This window comes from Haemorhous mexicanus, chromosome 28, assembly GCF_027477595.1.
Source record: "Haemorhous mexicanus isolate bHaeMex1 chromosome 28, bHaeMex1.pri, whole genome shotgun sequence".
Taxonomy (NCBI): Eukaryota; Metazoa; Chordata; class Aves; order Passeriformes; family Fringillidae; genus Haemorhous; species Haemorhous mexicanus.
The window spans coordinates 3,846,859-3,864,863 of NC_082368.1; the positions used below are offsets into that span (position 1 = coordinate 3,846,859).

The window sequence follows — 18,005 nt, forward strand, 5'->3', positions numbered from 1 at the left end:
CCTGCACCATATGAATAATGAATATTCCTGGATGCCGCCAGCCTTGGGTAGGCGGCTTTTTATCATTTTTTGATCTAAGTAAAGAAATAAATTATCCCACTGGAGAGTGGAAGGCTTTAACTCATGCTGGTGTGAAGACGATCCTATCTAAATGTGCTTGGGGACACTCTCCTACCATGGTGACAGCAATCAGCAACTTCCCACCAGTAAAAGTGGCTGAGGGTACGAGCGTTGGTTTTCTCTGCTCTTCCTCCCAGAGGTGACGCTGCTCTCAGAGCTCCTTCAGTGTCACCCTCACTGCCAACAGGGATCTATCACAACTGCTCCTGTACATACGGGCATCCTCCAGTCAAAGGCTGCTTTGTGAGTAAGAGTTGAGTGGAAATTCCACGCTGTAGGGAACAGAAGCTGTCGTCCCCAGAGAGCGGAATATCCTCTCATTACAGAGACGGCTGGAGAAGGACACTGGCACTGGTGGAGCCAGTTCTCTGAATTCTCCCTTGGCTGTTCCTTGCCTGGTTGGGAGGTTGTGCTCCTCTGACCAGCCAAGCTGTGCTGATGCCTGCTACTGCTCGGAAAAACTTCATAAGAAATGCAGAAGGCTTTTTTCCTTCTTATTTGGTGTGCAGCACAATCTTTGTATCCAGGGATCTGGATACATCCCCTGTGGATCCTCCCTTCCCTGTAATCTCTGTCTTTATCTACCATCACCACAAACTGAGAAAGCATGGACAGCAATTAAAGCAATTGAAAAATAACTTCAGCAAGGTCCTTCATGCAGTTGACATCAACCCTTGTGTCACTCATGTACAGGGGACACTGAGCAGGCCTGAGCTTCGCAGTGTGAGCAACTTGACTTCTTGTGTTTACATAACTAAAGACATTTAAGCCATAAACAGGGAACTAAATCCATGGGGGATTTACCTCAGTGGTTTTGGAAATCTCTCAATAGGGCAGGTATTAGAGCTGTGCCAGGTGACCAACATCCACACCACAGTGTCCCTGGTCTGTTCTCTACTACAGTCACAACCGTTCACACTTTTCAGAAGTGAGAAATTCTATTATTTTTCCATTTTTTGTTTCACAAGCTCTACCATAGCATGTGATATAAAAATGGTTATTGGACTAAGAATAAATACAAATTAATAAAAGATAAAAGGCACTTTGATGTTATAAATACCAATGGCTCTTCTTTGTACATAATCTAGGGCAACTTTTTTTCTTGACTTGTTGCAAAGTTTGCATCATACAAAAAGCTGATGACTCATAAAACACTATTTTACTTTTTGGAATAAGCTGCTGACATGTAAAGTATCTTCCTTGTGAACTGGGATTTCTAGAGGGAAACTGCCTATGGGCTATTTAATCTTGGCATAAACAGCCAGACTAGCCAGCCCCGTGGGAAGAAGAAACTCCCCACAGGTGACACCCCCTTTGGAAGGTATAAATGGAGACCTGCAGCAGCCGCCAGCCTGCAGTCAGACTCAGTATCACGCTCTGCATCTTGCTTTGGGCTGTGGGTTGGTGCTGCAGCTGGGCCTCGCCATGAGCTGTAGTGTTAAGCAGACAACTGGCTCTCTCAGGGGCAGGACCAGCGGTGGCAGCTGTGTGATCGGTGGTGGCGGTGGTGGCGCGGCGCGGATCTCCTCGGTCTCCTCTGGAAGATACACGACCTGCGGGATAGGCGCTAGCCGAGGCTTTTCTGGGAGAAGCTACTGTGGTGGTGTGAATTATGGAGGAGGACTGAGCACCGGCAGCTTGGTCGGTGGAAACTATGGAGGTGGCTTAGGAGCCACTGTCCTCGGAGGATGTCCAGGCATGGGGTTCAGTGGTGGCAGTGCTCGCTTTGGCGGTGGCATGGGAGGTGGCATGGGGATGGGTCTTGGTGGAGGTGGTTTTGCTGGTGATGGCATTCTTCTTTCTGGTGACGAGAAGGTCACCATGCAAAATCTGAATGACCGCCTGGCTTCTTACCTGGACAAGGTGAGGTGCCTGGAACAAGAGAATGCTGACCTGGAGTGCAGGATCAGGGAGTGGTATGCCAAGCAGGGCCCTTTTTGTGAGCCACGGGACTACAGCTGCTATTACAAAGAAATAGAAGATCTTCAGAACCAGGTAACACCTCTCCCAGCTGCTTTCTCCCTTGCAAGGCTCTCTCTGGTGCTGGTTCATAACTCACTCCATTATCAGGAGTAACAAATCATAGTTGTAAAATGCCTTTTGCAAACAGCTATTACAAGTCCAGAGCTCAGAGATAAAACTGGAGAGTTTGGGCTGTCTCTGTTGCTGTTATTCATCAGACCATTCCCAGTCATCATTGAAAGGGAAAATGTTACATCATGGAATGCATCTGGATGGGCTCAGTAGCCTTTTTGAATTTAGTTTGTGCCAAGATGGTCAAATAGATTGATGGCAAGAAAAGAACTAAAAGATAAATAAATAATGGTTCACATTAGTTTGCCTGAATTTATGTAATTGTCATCAGTCTTGCAGAATTTCAGTTAAACTTTATTTCCTTTTCCTTATTAGTTCACTCGTTCATGTAGAAGTGGGAAATATAGAACATCTAATTAAAACTAAGAAAAAAGAGAACATTGCCATAACACATTTAGAATGGGCAATTTAAAATTCAAAACCTTTGCAAAGTGTTTGGCAAAGATTTAAGATGTCAGTGCACAAAAAATTAAGAGAAAAGAATCCAGGAAAGGGACTGAATAAGATAGGCTCATCATTAATTCTTGAAATACAAGTTTAAATCTCATAAGATTTAAGAGACTGAGGTGGATTGTAGCAGGTGCTGGACAATAACTACACCTCCTGGACTCTCTGCACCTGAACCATGAATTTTACCATTTTAATGATTTCACTGCCCTTCCCTGAACATCCCTGTGAGCGCTACACCCCTCAAGTCCCCATCCCTAATACCCAGGATTTTAAAAAAAGAGGGGGAGAAAGAGGGTGTTGTTGCACCAGGCAATGGGTGCCTTGAGCCCAGGGACATGGAGCAGAGACCAGGAACAAATGTTCTTTTTCCAGATTGTCTGTGCAACCATAGACAACAACAAGATCATTCTGAACATCGATAACAGCAGGATGACAGCCGATGACTTCCGAGTGAAGTGAGTACCTGGGGCTGTCCCCTCCTGTCACCACCCTCAGGGCTCTCAGCTGCTCTCCTGTCACCCAGGACAGGCTGGAGGCTGTGCAGAAGAATTCTCTCATTCATTGTCTAATTAGGGGCAGTTCCAGGAGGGGGAGTTTGGGATGCCAAGCTGGTTTAGAGATTAAAGGAAGCAGAAGGAATCTGCAGACTGGGAGCAGTGAGGGTTCAGCCACGCTGCTGTTCCAGCATGTACCGTCTTTCAGAGGGGAAAGTTTTGGTTTTTCCTGTCAGAGCTCAGAAATGCTGGTGGTGTCAGACACTGAGTGCTCTTTCTTGCTTGCTTCCTCCCTGGCAGGTACGAGACGGAGCTGGCCCTGCGCCAGAGCGTGGAGGCCGACATCAACGGGCTGCGCCAGGTGCTGGACCAGCTGACGCTGTGCAGGTCTGACCTGGAGGCACAGCTGGAGTCGCTGCGGGAGGAGCTCTGCTGCCTGAAGAAGAACCATGAGGAGGTAGGTCCTGCCCTCTCCTGTACAAAGCATTCACCCCTGTGGGATCCATCACCCTGGGGTGCTGCTGCAGAGGGCAGTGGTGGATGGAGACCATCGTGTGACCCAGGAGCTGTGAAGGTCCATCAGAGAGGGACTCTGAACTTGGCTCCCTCAGTTCTTTCTTTTGTTTTAAACCTGACCTGATCTGGATGGTGTTTGCAGGAAATGTGCTGTCTGAGGAAGCAATCGACTGGAGATGTGAGCGTGGAGGTCAATGCCTGCCCTGGCCCAGACCTGAGGAAGATCCTGGAGGAGATGAGGTGCCAGTATGAGACGCTGATTGAACGCAACCGCAAAGAAGTTGAGGATTGGTACGAGTGCAAGGTGAGTAAATAATTCCCACAGCTCTGACTTTCCCTGGCTAACTCCCAAGCAATCATCCCACAGGGATTTGTTTCATGTAAAAACCACACAAAAGACTGTAAGAACATTTAGCATTTGTTGACACTGACCAAATTACATAAGGGAGGGACACTGCCACCCTGTGTCCTTGTCATGGGCTGAAGGAAGTGCTGCATGTTGGTGGGACTTGAGGTATGAATTCTCTGCAAAGCAGTAAGTGGTGAGAAGAACTGAAAGCAGCATTATTAGAAGAACAAGAGGAATGACCAGCCAGGTTTACACTACCATTAGGATGAGTTTACACCCAAACTTTTCTCATTTCATGTCTTTGCTAACTTCTTTGCTCTTTCCTTAATACCTGATCAACTTATACTGCACATTCCCTAAAGCTCTTTATCCTGGATTGGTGATTTCAGATTGAGGAGGTGAATCGGGAGGTTATTACAAGTGGTCAGGAGGTGGAGACGTGCAACAACCAGGTGACTGAACTGAGACGCCAATTGCAAGCCCTGGAAATCGATCTCCAAGCTCAGCTCAGCCAGGTGAGGGATGAGCTGGTGCAAACCTCATCCATCTCACAGAACTCATTGCTAAATGCAGTCTTTCTCCTGCCTGTATTTGTCTTATGTCCCATGTCACTCCTCAGAGGGACAATCTGGAGTCCTCGCTGGCGGAGACAGAGTGTCGCTACAACAACCACCTTGGTGAGCTGCAGAGCCAGATCACCTGCGTGGAGCAGCAGCTGGCTGACCTGCGGGCAGAGATGGAGTGCCAGAACCAAGAGTACAAGATCCTGCTGGACGTCAAGTGCCGCCTGGAGCAGGAGATCCACACGTACCGCTGCCTGCTGGAGGGCGGCCAGCAGGACCTCATGTAAGTGGGCTTGAGACACACCAAAAAAATACAATAAAATACCTGTGTAATGGCTATTTCAACATAAGAGCTACGTGAAGGACCTGCTGAGCTCATTCTCCCTTACTGACCTATTTAGCCTGCCTGGTGTCAGGGTGGTGATCTTCCTCTCCTGTGCTATTGGTGCCACAAAGAGAATTGCAACGTTTTTCTGCTGAAAATGGAAGGAGACTGAGAGCAGCAGGGAGGCTGACAATCTGTAACTCCAGCTTATCTGTCATTTCCATCACTAAAATGTTATTCTCCTGTCTCCTCAGTCAGCAAGGAGGAATTGGTCAGTCTTCAAGTCTAGGAGGAGGAGTTGCAAGAAGCAGTGGGATAGGAGGAGGAGGCATCATTAGGACAAGCCACACTTACACTTCGTCTGCCCAGATCCCATCCTGTGCAGCTGCGGAGATCCAAGGTAAGAACTGTTCCACTCTAAACATTTCCAGTCTTCTCTGCTCTAATGCAACACTGATGGGCTGGAAGACAGATCTTTCCCACGTAGCTTACAGGTGCTACTTGAAAGTTTTATTGGGGGGCCCCTGGGAAATACAGGACAGGAGCCACAGAGGAGTGGCTGAGAGGAGAGCTTTAGGGAGCTGGGGTTCTGCTGGGGTGCATGAGAATTGCCAGAGGGAACAGGGATAGAAGGGAGAGGGACCGAGCCAGCAGGCAGGCAAGCCATGGAGAACATGGAGAAAGGACTGACGTGAAATGTGGCATAAAGGAAAGAGGAGAAGAAAGAAAGGTACTCAGAAATCATGTGGGCAAAAAAAAAGGGCAGGAATCATGGGAATACTGGCAGATAACTACTATCCCTAATTCAAAGCAAAACTTCCAGCCAAACTGAAAAGGAAATAATGAAATATAGTGACAGTTGGGCCAGGAGAATGATGTGAGCAAGGGCATTGATCTAGCCCATTGATGGACCCCAATGCCATTCCCTCATCCAGATCACTGCTGGAGCAGCGTCTGCAGCTTCCACCTTTTGGCATTTTGATGCAGCCAGTGCTGCAGCCAGTGACAGATCCATCTGCCAGGCTGGCAGGAGCCATCAGATCTTCCCAGGAAGGGGCAGTATTTATCTGAAATTCTAATTGAATTGGCTTGTGAAACGATCACGTGTAGAGAATGACAGTGTGGGAAAGAATCTATTTTTGCTATAAACACAGTAATGTTTCCTTTGATCTCTCCAGTGCCTTGCCGAAGGATTTGTGATTAAGCAGAGAAACGAGAATATCCAACAAGAGAAGCCTGAAGCAGAGCTACAGATGAAGAGAGAGAATATTTAGTGCATGTGTCTGCAGAGAGCACAGAGCGTGCTGGTCTGTTGCTCAGCCATGCTAAGCAATGTGTCAGAGGGATGAGCAGAGCATTGAGCCACATTCTGCTTTATTTTGCTATTTGCTTTTCAGTCTGTGTTGCTGTGTGTGGCCCAGCACCAAGACTATTGCTGTAGTCAGCCAGGGCTATGATCACTTATGTATCTGCTGGTGAAAAATGTTTCTAATAAAACTTTGCTTCTGCCTAATGCAATCAAGAACCTGTGTCTGAAACTGAGTTCCTTTTGAACACCAGCTGCTGATCCATGAGCAAGGGGCACCTAAACTGGTCAGGATCATCCTGCACTGGGAACAAAGCTGCTTTGCCAGCAGGAGAGAGTGGCCTTGCTGACCTGGCAGGTCTTGTCCAGCTCCTCCCTGCTGTCACAGCCTGAGGCAGATGTTGTTCATTCCTGTGTGACATCTGCCCTGACCCCCATGGACAGGCAGGTCAGGCAGAGGCCTGTGTCCTTCCCACACAGCATTGGGCTGAAACACAGTTTTAGAAGGATTTTGAAAGTCAGTGATGGAACATCCACAGACAGCTTGCCTTGGTCCCAGTCTAGTGCTGACAGATCTGGGCTGAGCACTCTCATGCTCCATCTCCCAGCTGGGGACTGTGGAGGATGAAATCTTGGTCTCCACAACTGATTCAATTTCTGCTGACACGGCTTTTGTTCAAACCTATCCCTTTCATTCTATGGGAATCTTCACACTGGGAAAAGACTGCAGGCAAAAGGTTTATCTCCTCTCTTTTCACACAGTGACTGAGTCATTTACTGGTCATCCTCTGATTGCCAAGAGTTTCAATCTGAACATCAAGAATGTTTGAAAGATCATCTTTGCGTTAAGCACACCTTGCCTGGGAAGCTGCAGAGGGCAGGGTGGGAACTGAAGAAGTGCAGCTTATCAGAGAACAGAATTGAGAAAAAAGCCAGGTAAGGCCTTTGGACACCCAGAGCCACCCAAGTGTCACAGACCAGGCAGGTCAGTCTCTCCCTGGCCTTGACCAGTAGCTGGTGCTGAGCTGGTTTTGTCCTGGCCCTGACCTGCCAGAGCAGCCGTGGGCCACAGTGAGCTGGCAGAGTCACTCTGAGTTTGGAGAACTGGCAGTTCAAAGTATTTTGAGGGTGTTTTGAGGATTAAATTGTTGGTCCAGAAAGCCAAGCAGTGGTTGGTTTTGGTAGTGGCGTGGCTGTTACAGAGTCACATTCACCTGTGAGATGACCCAGTAAAGCCAAACTCCTGGTTATTCTTTTTCCATCAAAGGCTGGAGTTATGGAACAGCCAGACTCAGGACACGAGGAGAGCAGGTACAAAGACAAAACCACTTCAGGACTGGACATACAGTATAGTCTGGCACACTTTTCTATTGCCAGTTCTTTGATAAAGACACCAACTTCTCTGATAAAACAGAAATAGACTTAACATGGGAGCAAGTGGCTGAAGAAGTTCACCACTAATGTCTCAGGGAGCAGGTGAAAGGTGCCCTTCTCCTTGTGAGAGGCCACAGAGAGAAGATGTCTCAGTGATATTTCTTTATTTAATCTACCAGACACTAATAGTATCCATGGGCAAGACAAGATAATGCAGCACTGGAACATCTGCAATGACCCAGAGGAGTGGACAAAGGTAGAAGTTTTTAAACCAAGACTAAATTAAGTTTTATTTAAAGTTCAGTTCCAGCCCTGCATGAAGTCCCAGACTTTATGCAGAATTCTTTCAGTTGACATGTATGACCAGTGCTTCACAAGAGATCAAAAGAGATACAAATTGTGGCTATAATGGCAAATTTCCTGATGTTGGACTCCAGTGGATATCCCAGTTGTTCTCAGAGCTCTCACTGCCAAGTTGAAAAGCAAATCTTTCCCTTTCCATTCCCATTGTCTCCTCCTGCCTTGTTCAGTGCAAAGACAGACAGTGAGATAACCCACTGCTGCACTTTTTGGCTTCAATCCTTCCCAGTCTGAGTCCTCACACTCTTGTTTCTAGAAATATAAAGACACTGCATTGAGACCCTTCCAGTTCCCAGCCTTCTGGAAACTCTTGGCTACCTATGGTATGTAAAAGCTTCCCAGTCTCTCCTGGCAGCCCCAGCTGATTCCCACCAGCTGTGGGCTGGTTCCTCTTGCAAACTGCTACTGACATCTAGCTGCTCCTCCAGATTCCCTGGGTTCATATCAAAGACCTTCCCACCCTTTCCAGCACATCCAGCAGGTCCAAAGCATGAACTTTCATAAAGGAGCTGTCCTGAATTCCTGAGAGGTGAAAGAGAACTAATGACACGGCCTGAAAGAGACTCTAATGATCCAGAAATTATGAATATGCCTCTGGAAAGCCCCTGGGGGGTACAGCCTCAGCTCCTGGGACGCTCTGATGTTTGTGGACCTACAGGTTGGGTTGAGTCTGGAAGGCAGCTCAGGAGAGGCAGGTTGTGATTAACAGCTCCCCAGAAGAAAACACCCTGGAAACACTTCATTTATTAAAGAGCTGCAAATTATTGAGCTGCAAACTTTGGAAGCTACATTTCCATAAGATTTCCCTATTTCTTTGTGCTGATGAGACAGACCCAGGAAGCTCATGAGTTCAAATAACTGAATGAAAACATGAGGGAAAGCTTAATTTAATTTTTTAAGGTCTAGGAACAATTACTTAGTTTTGTCTTAGTTTATCTAGTGCCCTCATTTCCTGGAGACAAACAGGAGAAATAACAAGACATAGGGAAGTGTGTGCAGGAGAAGCTCTGGGCAGAGGGGGTTGCTGCAGGCACACAGAGCTGTGAGGGGCAGAGGGGACCGAGGTGTCTGGGAGGAGCAGGAGCGTCCCCAGCCTGCAGACACCCTCCACTCCCACGGAGCACAAGTCATCCCGTGTTTCTGCCTGCGCTACACTGATGTGCCCGGGTGATAACTGCGGGGCTGGGGAAGGAATGTGTGCTCACTCAGGAGATGCTGGCTGCACGCAGCTGTTGGGAAATTCCTGAGGAATCATCCGCAGAGCAGGCGAAGCTTCCAGCGACGCAGCTTACAGCAGTTTCGGTTTGCTCCTGCCACCACACCCTGACTCCCAATTATGTTCTCCAGTCCTAGGAATGAAATCCAGCGATTCCTTCCTATACACAATAACTTTATTTGAGCTTTTACCTATTCTGAGCTTTATTTCTGTGTGGTTTGGGCCAGAGGGAGGCCCAGTGTGTCAGGCAGGGCAGGCTGACATGCAGGCACTGTGTCTGGGTCCAGATGCAGCTCGGCCAGCTTGGAGTAAATCACTTTGGGAAGCCTCTCCTCTCCTCTCCTGTCTCCAGCCTGATCACTGGAATGCTTCTGCCTTTCATGGCATGGATAAGGAACATCCAGGGAGGCAAAGAAAAGGGGAGACATCTTTTCAACAGAAATAAGAGCAATAAAATGCCATGAATATTGGGGTAAGTCAGCCCTTAGGTAAAGGGATAATTTACCTGCCATAATAATAGCTATTCCAATGCACAATCCTGACTGAGTGAGGATTTCAGCAAGAATTTGAACTCATTTTTTTCCTGGTGAAGGAGATTTGGAGAATTTCTTCCAAGGAAGAGTTGGGTTCAGAAAGCCATGGAATGCCTGTCCCCTGCTCCATGGCCACTGGAAAGGGGCTTCCTAGAGAGAAAGCCAGTCCTCTGGAGCCTCAGCAAAACATCTCATGAAAAGAAGCTTAGCCTCAATTTTGATTACAAGAGTGTGAAAGGATTCTTACTTTTTATTTTCTTTGCTTAATTAAGATTTGGAAACATTACTGATAGAGTCCCTCTAGTTTGTACCAAATCCAGCTTCTCCAGCCCAGGTAGAACTGCACAGGGCTGTGACTGCTCTGCAGCTCTATCAGCAGTTCTGCCTTTATATGTCCCAGCACAGCAATCCCAAAGCTCTGATTAAAATGCAGCATGTATTGACAGAGAAATTGGCCATAAGATGTTTCCACTCCCATCCAGTGTTCCAAACCCACCCTTTCCCAGCAACAATTACAATCCATAATGAGGAGAAGTGCAGAAATTATCTTTCACTGAACAACAGGAAATACTTAAAGCACTTTTACCTTTACACTCTCCACATAATGAAACAAATCCTTTGTGGATTACTGGAGAGCCACAATCATGTATGAAGAACCTTTCATCCATGCCCATTACGAGATCCCTCCTTGGTCTCACTTGTCTCACAGCAGAGTGTTTCAGATTTGTCATTTTGTCAGTGGAGAGATTTAAAGGTTAATCTCTGTGTCTCTGATCTTTCCAGAGCTCTTACATCATTCTTCGTACATCACTCAAAAAGCAAACTTAGTGTTTCTTCTTTCTTTTTCATCTTACATATTCCAACCTCAGCACCTTGCATGAAAACTGCTTATTCAACTCAAAATAAAATGAAAATAAATTAATGAGAGATAAAGACCTCTTTGATGCAATAACCTTTAATGATTTCTTCCTGGTATATAATTTAGGACAGTGTTTTTCCTGGCTTAATGCTGTAAGTTTGCATCATAAACAAAAAGCTGATGATTCATAAAACATTATTGCTAATGTATTTTTGAAATTAGCAAGAGACATGTAAAGTATCTTCCTTGTCTACCAGGCTTCTTGAAAGGAAACTTCCCTTTGAGAAATTATTCTTGGCACCAATGGCTGGAGTAGCCAGCCTTATGGGAAGAAGAAGCAGAGGTGACACCCACTGTGGAAGGTATAAATAGGGATGGGCGGCCTGGGCCAGCTCGCAGTCTGATTCCGTATCAAGCTGTGCATCTTGCTTTGGGCTTCTGCTTGCATTTCCCACCGCTGTCGCCATGAGTTGCAACATTAAGGAGACTATTACTGTGTCTAGCAAAGGCAGGAGCAGCGGTGGCAGCTGCATCATTGGTGGTGGTGGTGGTGGAGCACGGATTTCTTCCTTTGGCATAGGCAGTGGCAGAGGTTTTTCTGGAAGGAGTTACTGCGGTGGAATGAATTACGGAGGGGGACTGAGTGTTGGTAGCTTGGCTGGTGGGAGCTATGGAGGTGGCAACTGCTATGGCAATGGCCTCGGGTTTGGCCTCGGAGGTGGTGTGGTTGTTGGGGGTCTTGGCGACTGCTTGCTTTCATCCTGCGATGAGAAGGTCACCATGCAAAACCTCAATGACCGCCTGGCTTCCTACCTGGACAAGGTGAAGTGCTTGGAGAAGGAGAATGCTGAGCTGGAGTGCAGGATCAGAGAGTGGTATGCAACACAGGGCCTCTCCTGTGAGCCCCGTGACTACAGCTGCTACTACAAAGAGATTGAAGATCTTCAGAACCAGGTAATCCCCCCTCGGTTTGTTCCTCCCCTTTGGTAAGCTTATTCCTGAGTTTGTGTTTAGAACTTACTGCAGTTGTTGGAGGGAACTTTGGTGCTTGTAGATGTCTCTGCAAACAGAAATTTTTGCAAATTCCCCAATGACATTGCTGAGTGTGGGTGCTGCAAGGTGGTATGGGTGGGAGAATGCTCTGAAAAAGGAAAAGGATGCTTTGGTACATTGTATTTGACTAAACAATTGTAAATGTAATATTACCAATGTACTCTGAGGAAATGTAGTGGTGTCAGCCCTACAGGGAGAGCAAAGCAAACTATGGGACAATCAAAAACATACACTTTGGATGCTTCATCAAATGAAACATTATAAATCTCTAGGTGAGAAAAGCTGAGAATTGAAACTGATTGTTACAGTGACACAAACAGCCTGATATTAATAAATCCACAATGAAAGTTATGGCTGATCCTAAGGCTTACAGACACCTTCCCTCCATGTTCCCTGAAGGTCCTTAAGTCTGAAGCCCAGAACATGCCAGCTTGAATGTCAGTTGAGATTTACTATCTTAAGGAAGATTCTTTAGGTTTATTTTTTGAAGCATCTTTGGAACTTGCCTTCAGATCTTGAAACTGGGAAGTCCCATCCCACAAGTCTTTAATTCCCAGCTCTATGTGGTTGATCTCCTTTCTTCTTTGAGTAAAGGAGGCAAAGCCACCTCCTTCAACTTCTCTGCTTAAGGGATAAGGTTACTTATGTAAGAAGGTAACAGAAAAAGGGAAATGTGAAGAGTTCCTACCTAATTGCAAGGCAGGAATACCTAGAGAGCAGAACAGGAGAGAGGAGACATCTCTCATGGTTTGCTGTTTTCCAGATTGTCTGCGCAACCATTGATAACAACAAGATCATCCTGGACATTGATAACAGCAGGATGGCTGCTGATGACTTCCGTGTGAAGTAAGTGCCCCACCATGAACCTGCTGCCTCCCCCCTGCTCCTTTCCACCTCCCTGGGAGGCTCAGAGCACTAATTACAGAGGCTCCAGACACGTCTCCCCACGCCACTTTGGTAGGGCAGGATGATGAAAGGCATTTTGCTCCTGGTCACTAGCCCTCCCTTAATTAGTGTTCTTGGGTAAAACATTTAACAGTGGCGTTTGTGGTGAGGCTGGGGACAGGCAGCTCAGGGAGTGGCTCATTTTCACCCCAGACCAGCACAGATGGGATCAACAAAGCAGAAATGCAGCTGAGTAAGTGACACCAAATATACAGTGAGCAGGAGCAGGGAAAAAAAACCATGAGGAAGAGAAGCTTTCACGTAACAGACACAAAGTGGTGCAGAAATCCAAGGCATGCAGAAATCCAGTAAAATGCAGGTCCAAGCATGGAGCTGGGGAAGGAGATCCTGGCACAAACAGAAGCCATGTGGGACGTCCCCATCCTGCATCTGTGCTTTCTGACTCAACCCAGGTACGAGACGGAGCTGGCCCTGCGCCAGAGCGTGGAGGCCGACATCAACGGGCTGCGCCAGGTGCTGGACCAGCTGACGCTGTGCAGGTCTGACCTGGAGGCACAGCTGGAGTCGCTGCGGGAGGAGCTCTGCTGCCTGAAGAAGAACCATGAGGAGGTAGGTCCTGCCCAGCCCTGCATCATAGCCCTGGTAGAAAGCTTTGCCACTGTGCTTGGAATTTAAATTATCCACTTTCAAGCCACAGCTTTCCCACCAAACTTTCCTGGGCTCAGAGCACTCTGCCTCAGAAGGGAAGGGAGCTCTGGCATGGGCAGTGCTGCTCCTGGGGCTGTGCTCACACTGGGAGTGCCAGAGGGGGCAAAGCTGCTGCTGACTCCAGTGGATGAAGAGACAAATTAGCCAATAGAATCCTTGGGAAAACATTTGCACCATTCTCCCCTGCTTTTCACAGCCACAGCAGGGAGGGAGGTCTCGCAGGGAGGGCAGTTCTTGGCCACTGAGCTTTGCTCTTCTGCCTTCCAAAAACCAGTATGATCTGATCTGGGATTTATTTCCAGGAGATGAGTTGCCTAAGGAAACAATCCACTGGAGATGTGAGTGTGGAGGTCAATGCCTGCCCGGGACCAGATCTCAGGCAAATCTTGGAGGATTTGAGATGCCAGTATGAAACACTGATAGCGCGCAACCGCAAGGAAGTCGAGGATTGGTACGAGTGCAAGGTAAGCAACAAACCAAACTTGTGCTGCAAACCAGACTGACACACACAGCCCCAGGCCCAGGAGCCTTTCAGAGACCAGACATGGAGACAATAAGCAGCTCTTCCTTCCCAGTGAAGCCCGAGAGCAGCACTCATTATGCCCTGTGTTCCACAGGAGCCACAGGCCTGTCTGACCAGTTTGTTATGTCCCATCTGGAACAGCAGCATTTGCCACAAGGCCTTGTGGTGTGTTGTTGGAACAGAGATATTCCACATTTGGATTAAAGAGATTTAATATCCACAAGGTTAATGGGATTTGTAAAAAGAACAAGAAGTGGAGCTGGTAGGGAACACCCTGTGCACAGAGAACCTGCCCTGCTCCCTGTTCCCTTTTGCTGAACACTCACTCAGTGCTCTGCTCCTGACAAAGCAAATCCAGCATACCCAGATATGCCTCAAGCTCTTTATCCTGGATTGGTGATTTCAGATTGAGGAGGTGAATCGGGAGGTTATTACAAGTGGTCAGGAGGTGGAGACGTGCAACAACCAGGTGACTGAACTGAGACGCCAATTGCAGACCCTGGAAATCGATCTCCAAGCTCAGCTCAGCCAGGTGGGTGATGAGCTGACTCAGCTCCAGCTGGTCACTGCTGGTTTTCTCAGCATGAACAGCCAGACCCACCAACCAGCACAATGGAGGTGAATGGCTGGTTCATTTTTGGACTGGAGGGTGACATTAAAATGATTGTTGGTTTTTTGCTTATCTTATCAGAGAAACAACTTGGAATCATCTCTGGCTGAAACTGAGTGCCAGTACAACTCTCTCCTCAGTGAGCTACAGAACCAGATCACGTGTGTGGAGCAGCAGTTGGCTGAAATAAGAGCAGAAATAGAGTGCCAGAACCAAGAGTACAAGACCTTACTGGACGTCAAGTGCCGCCTGGAGCAGGAGATCCAGACCTACCGGTGCTTGTTGGAAGGAGGACAGCAGGACCTGATGTAAGTACCTCTCCAGATCCACTAGAGAATAACTGAAAATGTCAGGGATCTGCATTGCAGATTGGATATCTATGCAACCTGATCTTCAGTCCTTAAGGCTTTCTCTGAGATGAAAAAGTTGCCTCATGAATAACTTCCTTGTGATGAACATTCCAATCAGAACTAAATGTCAGTCCTTGGGATCTGCAAAGTAGAACACCAAATCTGTTAACTGCTGGTACAACACTGTCACTCCTGGCATTGTATCAGCATTTGTGACAGTGCCTTTTTTATAGTGAGATGGGTGAGAGCTGTCCGTGCCAAGGGGGAGCACAAATGTAAAGCAACTCTGAAAGTGAAAGAAAGTATAATGTAAAATACTGTAATGCCTATAAAGGCCATAGTTTGAGACTTTGTGTCATGTAGTCAGTCAGCAGTGACTTGTGAAGCTCTAAAATTCCCTACTTCTCTCACCAAATTTATCCCACTAGTCACGGAGGAGGAATTGGAACTGGTGGAGGGGTCATCAGGACGAGCCACACCTACACAACAACTTCAGCTGCCCACTGCCAGGCCCAGGTCCCACCCTGCAAGACTGGAGACATACAAGGTAAGGGCTTCATTTTCACAAAAGGAAAACTGGCTTTGTTCATTTCCTCATGCACTGAGGCCAAGAGACAGCACATTCCTGGATGTGTCATAGGCATCCACTCAGAGTCACTGTGCTACAGGGGGGATCTGATACAGTGGTGGTGTCACTGAGAAATGGGTTTAGAGAGCCTGGACTGAACAAGGGGTAGAGGAAGCAAAGGGGAGACAAAAAGGAGCAGTAGAATGCAGAGAAGAGGGCCAGGGAAATGAAGCATGATGGGAAGATTTGGAAGAAGAAGACAACAGCCAAAGCTTAGCAAAAGAGTCTGGAAAGAGTGAAAAGAAGAGTAAACCTATAACTTTACAAGTGAAAATTCCCATTAAAGCAAATTATTTAGGGAATTTCTGTGGGTTGCTGCCAGCTGCACCAGCTTAGCAATACATTCCAGAAACAAGGGCACCACCAGGATCTGATATCTGTTATGTGAAGGATTTTACCCGTGTTCCAAATAACACTGCTGTGTTTTCTCTCCAGTGACCTGCAGGAGAATTTGTGATTAAGGAGAAACGGACTGGAAGGTGACAGGGGAACCCAGAGACAACCCAAGAACAGTCCCTGTTCACTGCACCCTCTGTGCAGGGAAAGTAGAAGTAACTCAACGATGCTTGGCCACGTAGCTAAAGGGGGTGTCAGGAGCCTCCTCCTCTGTTCTGCTCTTCTGTTCTGCAATGCTGTAACCTCTAGAAGTTACCTGAGTTAGTCAGGTCACTTATGCACCTGCTGGTGAAAAATGTTTCTAATAAAACTTTGCTTCTGCCTAATGCAATCAAGAACCTGTGTCTGAAACTGAGTTCCTTTTGAACACCAGCTGCTGATCCACGAGCAAGGGGCACCTAAACTGGTCAGGATCATCCTGCACTGGGAACAAAGCTGCTTTGCCAGCAGGAGAGAGTGGCCTTGCTGACCTGGCAGGTCTTGTCCAGCTCCTCCCTGCTGTCACAGCCTGAGGCAGATGTTGTTCATTCCTGTGTGGCACAGGAGGAGTCAGACAGGCCAGCAGAGCTGAAGCTCATCAGTGACAGAACAGTGACAGAAATTTCCAAAGCTCAGGCAGGTGTGTATCCACACACAGGTACCACCTGAGCAGCCATCTCTGGTGCACACCTCCAGCTGCTCTCCACATGTGTCAGGTGTCCAGCTGGGAGATGTGCTGGTGCTGGGGAGCCTGATGTCTGTCACACACATCTTAGCAGGTGTCTCCTGGCCCTGCCTGTCTCCCGGACTTGTGCAGTGTGAGCATGTCCGAGTAGGGGGCTGTCCCTCGGCAGAGCAGCACCACCTCCTCTGTGTCAAACCACTGCCCGGGGAGGGGACCCTGTGAGGACAGTGCCCCTGTCAGCAGGGTGCTGAGATGGCAGACGTTTTCAGCTCCTCTGCTCTTCACACAGCCAAGGGGTGGCTGGACATCCACAGCTGTGCAGAGACACCCACAGGATGGAAAGAGCTGATGGCCTGGAAGCCGGTTTTGTACCTTATGTGACACAGTACAAAGATTTCTCACACCTAAACACCTATGGAATATTTAGGACTCCTTTGTTGAGAAAATAAAAAACATTTGAAACATAAAGGCAAATTCATTTCCCCAAGTCCCGCTCCTGACTGTGCCACACGCGTGCAAAGGAGCATGCCAGCGTCTGCTCGGGCCGGTTCCTGCGCTGCAATAAGCCGGGAGCAGAGAAGCAGCAAAGGGAGGGAGGAATTTTTGGCTGTGAGGAAGCGGAGAAGGGACAAGAGTGATCCCTGGCGGCCGGGAGGCGGCGGGGACGGGCGCTCCCGACAGGAGATGCTCATCAGGGGAGGAACCGGGGTTCCTGCCGGCAGCGCTGCACCTTCGTGGGGCCCGGCCAGGGTCTCCTCCTGCTAGTCCCATACTGGAATTTCTCCCTGCAGCTGCCCAAACCCTTGAACAACGCCCCGGAGCTGCTGCTCGTTCCTCCCAGCAGAACAGCGTGAATCAGATCCTCCGTGAGCGAGAGGCAGATGCTCATCGAAACTAAAATCCTGGGAATTTGGCATCTGGCTTTTCACCTTCTGCTCCATCGGCACTGCCCCTCTTGTACCACAGGAAGAAATACCAACCTGAAGAACCTGTGAAAATATTTACACTGGGTTGGGTTTGGTTGTTTTTCCCAGAGGAAAGAGAAATTTAAAATACCTATACTGCGTTGATTTTATTTTATTTGTTTTCCCCAGAGACATTGAGCACGCCTGAGAATACAGGGCAAATTGGCCAATCCAAAAACTGTCCAGTTTTTGGAAGCAGAGGTTTGCCGTTAACACTGTATTTCTGTATTTAAAATCGCTTAAAAATTTAAGAGAAGCTGGAATAATTAGTAATCCTGACTGACTGCAAATGCTTCATGTGCTGAAAAACAAGGAAATGGAGGAAGTGCCTGGGAAATCCTGGCACTTCCCCGCTCTCCCCATCAGGTGTCAGCTGTTCCCAGCTGGCACATCCCAAGGAAACACTGACCTGTCAGTGTCCTGGTGCCGAGCCCTGCCCTGTCCCCAGCCTGTCCGTCCCTGCTCTGCCCCAGGTGTGCAAACACGGTGTAACCTGAGACCAAGGTCTGAGACTGCTTAAAACCGAGCTTACATTTTCCTGAGGGGGGCAGAGACGCTTATCAATGGAGAGCTAATCCCGACTGTGGCTAAATAGAAGTAGTTGCTGTTAGCCTATCCAACAGAAGTACAATAATATGTGATT

General features: G+C 47.9%; 2 protein-coding genes across 2 annotated transcripts; both read left to right on the top strand.

Moving 5' to 3' along the window:
• The first annotated feature begins 1,449 nt into the window (after positions 1 to 1,449).
• LOC132339381 (keratin, type I cytoskeletal 19-like) lies at positions 1,450 to 6,436 on the top strand. The gene is made up of 8 exons (XM_059869608.1): positions 1,450 to 2,115; positions 3,037 to 3,119; positions 3,459 to 3,615; positions 3,817 to 3,978; positions 4,413 to 4,538; positions 4,643 to 4,869; positions 5,166 to 5,311; positions 6,090 to 6,436. Exons 1-8 carry the CDS (start codon positions 1,546 to 1,548, stop codon positions 6,113 to 6,115), a joined length of 1,497 nt encoding a protein of 498 aa, XP_059725591.1. The 5' UTR covers positions 1,450 to 1,545; the 3' UTR covers positions 6,116 to 6,436.
• A 4,496-nt stretch (positions 6,437 to 10,932) lies between these two features.
• Positions 10,933 to 16,071, top strand: LOC132339383 (keratin, type I cytoskeletal 13-like). Its single transcript, XM_059869610.1, has 8 exons — positions 10,933 to 11,513; positions 12,376 to 12,458; positions 12,971 to 13,127; positions 13,529 to 13,690; positions 14,156 to 14,281; positions 14,441 to 14,667; positions 15,138 to 15,256; positions 15,773 to 16,071. The coding sequence occupies exons 1-8, from the start codon at positions 11,025 to 11,027 to the stop codon at positions 15,796 to 15,798; spliced, it is 1,389 nt and encodes a 462-aa protein (XP_059725593.1). The 5' UTR covers positions 10,933 to 11,024; the 3' UTR covers positions 15,799 to 16,071.
• Positions 16,072 to 18,005: the final 1,934 nt, after the last annotated feature.